At 46.8% G+C, this 7,984-nt stretch overlaps 1 protein-coding gene across 1 annotated transcript in view; it reads right to left on the minus strand.

Moving 5' to 3' along the window:
• Positions 1 to 281: 281 nt before the first annotated feature.
• Positions 282 to 7,984, minus strand: part of CERS5 (ceramide synthase 5) — a 15,259-nt gene continuing 7,556 nt past the window's right edge. The window contains exons 5-10 of the mRNA XM_009994085.1: positions 7,923 to 7,973; positions 7,152 to 7,244; positions 5,707 to 5,835; positions 5,324 to 5,430; positions 3,356 to 3,512; positions 282 to 434 (exon numbers count right to left, since the gene is read on the minus strand). Of these exons, the coding sequence (XP_009992387.1) occupies positions 282 to 434; positions 3,356 to 3,512; positions 5,324 to 5,430; positions 5,707 to 5,835; positions 7,152 to 7,244; positions 7,923 to 7,973 (690 nt within the window). The remainder of the gene's footprint in view (positions 435 to 3,355; positions 3,513 to 5,323; positions 5,431 to 5,706; positions 5,836 to 7,151; positions 7,245 to 7,922; positions 7,974 to 7,984) is intronic.

The following is a 7,984-nucleotide window of genomic DNA, read 5'->3' on the forward strand; positions in this document are numbered from 1 at the left end:
ACAAAGATACCTCTGCAAAGATCAACAGGGCTTAAGATTGAAAGTACAAAAATGGCTTCAAGTGAGATCTGCAGCTTGGTTTCCGCCCTGCTCATTTGGCTTCATCCCTTCAGTCGTGCAAAGCCTCTTGACTGGTCCGGATTGTGCCCATTTCAGGTTTGCTGGAGGTTTCTGGGGAAGGGGGTCTCTTGATTTAAAGATCACTTGGGAATGTGGAGCTCAACACATCTAGGATATCTGAAGACAAGTCTGTGTTTGCTCAAGGCCACCTGGCAGCCTTACTACTCCTCTTCTGTCCACTGGCCACTGCCCACGTGGCCGTTGATGCGGTTGGAACCGTTACTGGAAGTGCTGAGAACTCCTTTTGTGCTGTGGGGAGTCACCTCCTCCTCCTCAGAGCTGCTCTCCACGTCACTCCGGTCATCCTTGGACACCTGAGCATGACAGATGGGAAGGGGGTAGTGCCCAGGGGGAGAGGGGAGGTGAAAAATGGGACAGAAAGCAGCAGTTAGTTGGTTGTGTCCCTGTGACGAGCAGCTTCGCTCACAGCACCTCCTACATTTCATCCTGAACGGTCTCAAACCCTCAGGGAGGGACCTGCCCTCACAGTCAGGGGTGCAAACACAGCCTGGAAATCCAAGTCCCATTTCCCAAGCCCTGTGTGAAGCCCTGCACTGCTCCTGCTCTCACCCAGCCAGAGGACACTGCAGGGCTCTGGTTGTTCTTCCTCCATGGGTCAGAGGCTGCTTGTCCAAACACCACATTTCTTTGGGATCTTAAAAACTTCCCACCTTAATCATCAGTGGGGATGATGAACAAAAAAAACCAAACCCAGCTCTCCATTTTAAAGAGAACATTTCATCCTACAGGGAGCAACTTCTGATACTTTAAAAATTAACCAGCTGTGTTTATCAGGTGTTTGCACACAGTGCCTCCCATTTTCACAGCTCTGTAGCTCATACAGGAAAGCTTTTTTACAAGCAAAAGCCTGTTTGGACAGGGGGCTGGAGGACACAGACAACAATCCATCCAGTCAACACCTTCTCAGGAACAGAAGGAACATCTCAGCCTAGAAATCTAGAGGGCTTTGGCTGCAAATCCAGCCGAGTTTTGATTTGTCGGTGGGAGGTGGAACTTCCTGCAGCAGCTCCAGGCACGTTGTGCTGCCGGGGGCTGGGAATGCCGCAGGAGGGCAGTGTCCAGCACGGGAATGCCGCAGGAGGGCAGGGAAGAGGCCACAAACCCAGCCCAAACTGCCACAAGAAGCAGAGCCACGACTGCCCGAGCTCTGCCCGCCCCTCTCCAGCCCCTCAGCTACTCCCTCTGCAACCACCTCGCAGCTTTGTCCGAGGATCTCAGCATTTCCTCCTCCCTTTTGAGTCGGGGCTTTTCCAACAGCACCAAGCAGGAAGTTTTTGGAAGGGGAGGGCAGATCTGGCAGCCAGCCAGGTGAAGTTAATGATCACCGGGATCTTTTGACAGCCCTGTTGGATGTACTGGCTTCTGTCCCTTGCCAGAACGTTTGGGATCTTTCCCCACTCTCTGGCTATGGTGGAAGTTCAAAGGGTCACTGGGAGGAAGCAGAAATCCCTTGAAATGGTTCCTGTTATTTGGGGGACAAGTGCCTGTTTGACTCCTTTCCACAAATCCCCTCCTGTCCTCTCCCCCCAGGGCAGGTGAACGAGCACTAAGGACAGACAGGAGAGGCTCTGGGCACATGAAAGCAGCAAGGTGAAGGTCAAGCAGCCAGATAAGAACAAACCCCCAGGACACTTTGACCTTTTGGAAAAACCTACATTTCAGCATCTTTTCAGAAGCAGGTCTGTATCATCCAGGGAGAGGAACATTTTAAGAGAAGGCACCAGGCACCCAGAGCCCCAAGAGTACAGCTTGGCTTCTGTCTGAGCCTTGAAACAGACACAGATTGTTTCAGGGGATAAATAGAAGCACAGATCACACTTACATGCAAAGGATGAAACTGTCCAGCTCCAATCTGGCACAGAGAAAAGGAGAAAAGAATGAAGAAGACAGAGCTTAAAGTCCTTTCTCTGGCTAGGTCACCTGGACAGGAGAGAACCAAGGAAAGGAAAAAGATGTAGACCTCAGGATATAGAAACAGCTGCACAGACAGAAAATCAGACATTTGCAGCAGCAGCTGTGGGGAGCAGATGAAAAGATCATGTGTTCACTCCAAAATGTGGCCTCCCCTGACCATGACACAGACAACTACCACAGAAATGTTTCCCAAGGTTATTTTCCAAGTGTAGGAGCAGCTGAGAAGTCAAGACACAAAATAAAATCGAGCCATGAGAGAAACTCAGATAATAACACCAAATATCTGATTTTTTAAAAAGCATTTGTGGTATGAAATCAGCTGTAGTGCAAAGGAAGTGGCTTGTCCTGATGGGAAGGCTGGGTGTCAGATTAGCTCCTAGCCTGGCTGGCCTGTCTCATGCTGCTTCAGTTGAATGACACCTTTTTGCTTGGCAACTGAGGCTGCAGCCAGAAGTCAGCTCTGTTTGCTCCCAGGGCAGTATCTGTTGCCAACCAGCTGCTGTCATTTCACACCCCCCTCTCCCCAAGACTCCCAGCACAAGTGAGAATCCAACACTCAGGACTGAAGCCAGACTGCACCCCACAAGCCCAGCAAACCCCCCTGCATTTCTGATCAGCCCTCTGCTGCCTGCAGCTCCACGTCTGGCCCAGGGGAAGATGTACAATCTCCCATCACACCCCAAGAACCAGCTGGAAAACATCCCTTGTCACCTGAAACTCCAAGTAAGTACAGAACAAGTCTGTCCTCATCAGTATTATTATAGTCTCTGAACATCCTGGACAATGGTTTTACTTCCCTGCATGAGAGGAGAGCAGCCCTGCCTTTGTGCAACCTGGCAGCTCCAGGCTGCAGAGCAACCAAAGTAAAAAAACCTACCATCTACAAAGTCCTCCTGATGCAAATGCCTCTAGAACTGGGACCTGCCCTCACCAAAGGGGCCAGTTTCTCCTGATTGCTTAACAGGGCCTGTGGGAAGGGCTGGACGGGGCTCTGAGCAACCTGGGCTCGTGGGACATGTCCCTGCCCATGCAGGGTGTTGAATGTAGAGGATCTTTAGATCATGGAATCGTTTGGAGGGGACCTTCAAGACCACCCAGATGATCTTTAAGGTGCTGCCTCGTCCCTGGAAGTGTTCAAGGTACCTTTTATGGGGCTTGGAGCACCCCCTGGGCTGGTGGCAGGTGTCCCTGCCCATGCAGGGGGGCTGGGACTGGATGGTCTTGAAGGTCCTTTCCAACCTAAACCCTTCCCTGCTTCTGTGACCCTAAGAAAGAGGCCCCAAAGCAGCAACAATCTTACCTTTCCCCTCACCAGGGCCTTGGAGGCAGTGCGGATGATGAGATAGGACCAGATGATGTGCAAGATCTGCAGGGTGATCAGGAGCCCATTGAAGAGCCACCAGGAAGGGTAAGGACCGATCAGCTCCCAGCTTTCAAACAGGGTTGTGTTCAAAATCCTAGAAGAGATGCAGAAACCCAGAGGAAGATTGAGGGGGCAGATGCACAGCAGCCTGGAGCTCACTGAAGCATCTGCTGCTTTGCTCCTCATCAGAGCCATGATGCAGCTCAGCTCCTGCCAGAGTCAGGAGCCAGACTAAAGCTAATGAGAAACATTTGAACTGAGCAACCAACAGGAGAAGATGTGAATGTTCTGCAATTTGATTACACATACAAGAGCTGCTGCCAATTTCCTTCTCAAAGGCATGAACATTTATAATAACTACAGGAAGTGATGTCAAGCTGCTCTGGTCACCAAAACAACTGTTAACACATTTCTGCTTGTGCAAACTTCACCCACACTTAAAGACCAGGAAGGAATTTTGTCCCCAGCCTCTCTCCTCTGCACTATTCTCTTCCTTTTCTGGGTTTTTTAAGGTTTTAAATAGATTCCTCCTGCCAAGCTGGAGGACTAGAAGCTGCTTTATGGACAAAGCTTCATGCTTTCATTATTGTTTTGCTGTTCTTGTTGCTGGGAGTTATTGCCAGTACTTAAGTAATTTAATAAACACTTTAGATTTTATGAAGTAGGGAGGTATGGAGAGACCTTTAAAGGAGCCATTAACTTCACACAGCTTTTAACAATTCACAAGAAAAACAATCCTTTCAAACAAGAACCCAAGCCCCTCAAAATGCAGCTCCAAAAGCAGGTAACTGACAGCCAGTTTATGAAGGAATTAAATGCAATTCCAGAGATCTGCTGATGTTCTCTCTAATTAGGGAACACACGTGCAGTGAAATAGCAGAGGGTCTGCAATAGCACTGTGAGCTTGCCAGATTTCCCAACCAAGATGAGGAATTAAATTTCAGGCAGTGGAAAATGCATTAAAGATTTACAGGACTTGCCCAGCAAGAGCCTGATGCAAGAGCATCATCTGATGACAAACAGCAATAAAAACAAGGACAACTCTCTCATCTGTCACTGGAGCCTCTGAAGAATTAAGAATTAAAGCTCTTCCTTCTCCAGGTTCCTTTGATGCATTTACTGGAAAAGAAAGAAGAGCTTTAATTGCAACCCTAACAGCAAAGTGTGAGTCTGTTTTCTGCCTGATCAGGGCACCCAAGAGAAGGGGAATGCAAGCTGCCCACTGCCTGGAAAATCAATATATCAAATAAATCCAAAATAAACTGAATGATCATCAGTTGTGACCAAATTTTCACCTCTCTTTTTACACAGAATCAAGTGGGTAGCAGCTCAGCAGCAGCAGAACCTCACCAAGCCTGATCTGAGAGGGAATCTCATTAGAGGATGATTAGCTGTAAGCCATTTAGCCAAGCTTTTACCTCCCAAGAAACCTAAGACTTATTTCTGGCTCAGAACAGTCACGACACAAGGAGAGGACACAAGTGTCATAAGAATCAGAAACTGCACTGATGACTAAGCCAGATACTTAAAAATCAAATTTACCTCAAGAGACTATGCCTCATTTTTAACTTAATTCCAAAACTTCTTAAGAGAATCAAACAACCCTTTAAGTCTTTCAGAGCAGATTTTGGCTGACTTGGCTCCAGCCAACAAGCACTGTCATCACTTTGCAGCAGAAGCAGAGGGACCAGCTGTGCAGTAGGATTCTGGTGGCTTTTCACACTCCCTCAGCTGCCTCTTGAGAGGTTTCTTCATACCCCGAGTTGAACACACAGTGATTGGGTTTGTCTGCAGCTCCAGGCTGCCTTGAGGGACAAGCTGGAATGCTTGCAAAAAGTCTAAATACACAGGTTTTGCTTAAAGGATTGCAAGAACAAACGAGACCTCCCAGCTCAAGGTGCTCACCAGAAAGGATAAATGCCCAACCGTGTAACGATGAACACGACACCAAAGAGCATGAAGAAAGCATCACAGAGACGTTGGTACTTGGCATAATTAGCTAGCTTTGCAGCCTAGAAGAGACAAGAAACATGAGAATATTATTCCCTTTGTGCACTCATGTAATTACCAGGCTGTAGAGCTTCAAAAACCCTCAAGCCATCACATTTTTAAAAGCGTTTGGAACATTGAGGGATTATTCTCAGCACTAAGGCAGTTATGAGGAAAAGCTGACAAAGCAGGATCAGCAGCACAAGTTTTATGGCATATTTAATGTAGTTGATTAAGAATGGGAAAGTCAGCTTGCTCCCCTGAGCATTCAGCATGCAAAGATTGGAAAGAAAACTTACCTCTAAAAGGAAATCTGATGCATCATGGAGACACAGCACCAGAGTTCCAACCCGCACCATGTTATTCATGTAAGAGAACGTGATGAGTCCAATTGTAGCCAAATGATGGACAAACATGATCAGAAAGTCCTGGAAATAAGGAAAAAAAAATATTAATGAAGACCCTTTGGCTGTCAAACAAATACAGAGGTTTGGAACTGAGCCACAAAACTGGGGTCACAAGTTTTACTTCAGTTCAGACTCTCAACTCCACAAAAAGCACAGCTCATCACACACCAACCAGCATCTCTGGAGGTTCCAGAAAGGTCTCCCAGCATTAGTGCTCCTGGGAAGTCAGAACCTTGCACACACAGGCACAGCACAGTCTCTCTGGCACACACATATGCAAGGAAAAGATAAGCAGACCCCAGTGAACAGATGGATAGGAAAAAAAAAAAGGCTCCTGATTTTTTGCCCCTTTTGGTTTTCCAGTCATGTTGCTGGTGCTTTCAGCTCTGGTCACACACTGCAAGTCTGTTCCTGTGGTCAGCACCCAAGAGCTGCCAGAGCAGGCACAGAACACGAGATAACCCAGCAGCAAGAACAAGGCCACTTCATGAAAGAAATGTTTACAATGCACATACAACCAGGGCTCTTTTCCAGTTTAACCCTCTGGCTTCACCACTTCCCTGTCCATGTGCCTTCCCTGCAGTGGGGAACGTCACCCACTTGAAGCCAGAGTACAGCACTAAATATTATAAACAACATGAGATGTTATAAACAGCCCCACAGATGCTGGTAATCACTCCCTCTCTGCAGCCCTGAGATTCTCTCCCAATAACATTTCAGTACAGGAAAAAAAAAAATCCCAGGCAAACTTTTCTTTTTGAACAGTCAGTGCAAGAATTGGGATCATTTGCTACTTTACAGGTTGCAGAACAGGAGCAATAAACCATCACTGACTATGAACTGTTTTCCAACAGCAACAAGAAGCCAAATCCCAGACTGGAATCAGACTGTGGGAATTGTGACCAGTTCTGCTGCACACAGGTGAAAAATCAGCTTCAAACCAAGGTTTATAATTGCTGCAGTGTTGCCATTTTCTCACCCAGCTCATCAAGGTCCTGCTTTGAGCATCTCCTTTTCCTGTTTTCTTGCAAGCCTTCTAATTAAATCTATTTTTACACAATGGTTTGATAACTTTTTTATTGGGAGGTATTGAGTGATTCTGCTCTTTCCCCTGGAAGGTGAAAGAGACTCAAGGATACACCAGGTTGCCTGTCAGGTTTGCTCCTCCCTTTCCCCAGGAGAGGCAGTGATTACAAGAGGTGGGCTACACACAGCCAGGAATGAGGAAGAAAGTGCAGATTTTACTATGTTTTGGCTTTCTTGGGCAGGCACATTCCCATTTTTTGTTAGTCCCATCTACTGAGCAAAGTGGTTAGTGCAGTTCTGGTTTCTCTCACCTTCCGTTTAATGTCTGTAAACTGAGAAAACATGAGAGACCAATAAAAGGCCAGCTCCAAAATATAGTAATAATAAAGCCTGGATGTTAGAGGCTGAAAAACAAACAAAGACAGCACAATTAGAGGCAAAGTACTTTAAAACGTACATGAAAATTGACTTTTTGCTTCCTTCCCATCCCACTCTGTTCCTCTGGAATGCTGAGGCATAAGGTAAAAGATCCAGAATGAAGGTTTAGTAAAAAGAAGCTTAAGCACCTGATGCTCCACTCCAGGCTCAGTCACACACACGTGTGTGTTTGAGCTTTATTCAAAAGGAGTAAGATTCCCTTGTCAATATTTACAACACATGATAGTGCAGCCTCTTGGATTAGGACACCCAGGCACTGACACAGGCTCCTTGGCCTCTGCTGCACCATGAAAACAACACTGCAAGTTACCAGTATCATTTTATTATGCATATTTTTTATTTTTTTACACTTTTATTCATCTCAGCAGCAAGTAACTATAAAATGAACTGAGTCAGAGCTCCAGCTGAGGAAACACTGCTGGGAAACCTAACCAGGATTAGAGGAGAGGAAAAGGAACTGCCCTCCTTGTGCCTTCCAAAAGGGATGGCCACTGGAAAGCTCCCCAGCTGCAGCCTGTGCAGCAGCCACCCCACAGAGTACTGAGAAGCAACCAGGTCTGCTGAGCTTCCATTTGCTACCACTAACAAAAGGAGAATCTGAAACTGTGCAAAAAGATGGTTCCTGGCAAGTGTTCATCTCCTACCTGAAAAGGGTAGTTATACCAGCACTGTCGTGTGTCCCAAAACCAGGGTGCCTAGAGGGAAA

Source organism: Chaetura pelagica, unplaced genomic scaffold, assembly GCF_000747805.2.
Source record: "Chaetura pelagica isolate M959 unplaced genomic scaffold, ChaPel_1.0 scaffold743, whole genome shotgun sequence".
Taxonomy (NCBI): Eukaryota; Metazoa; Chordata; class Aves; order Apodiformes; family Apodidae; genus Chaetura; species Chaetura pelagica.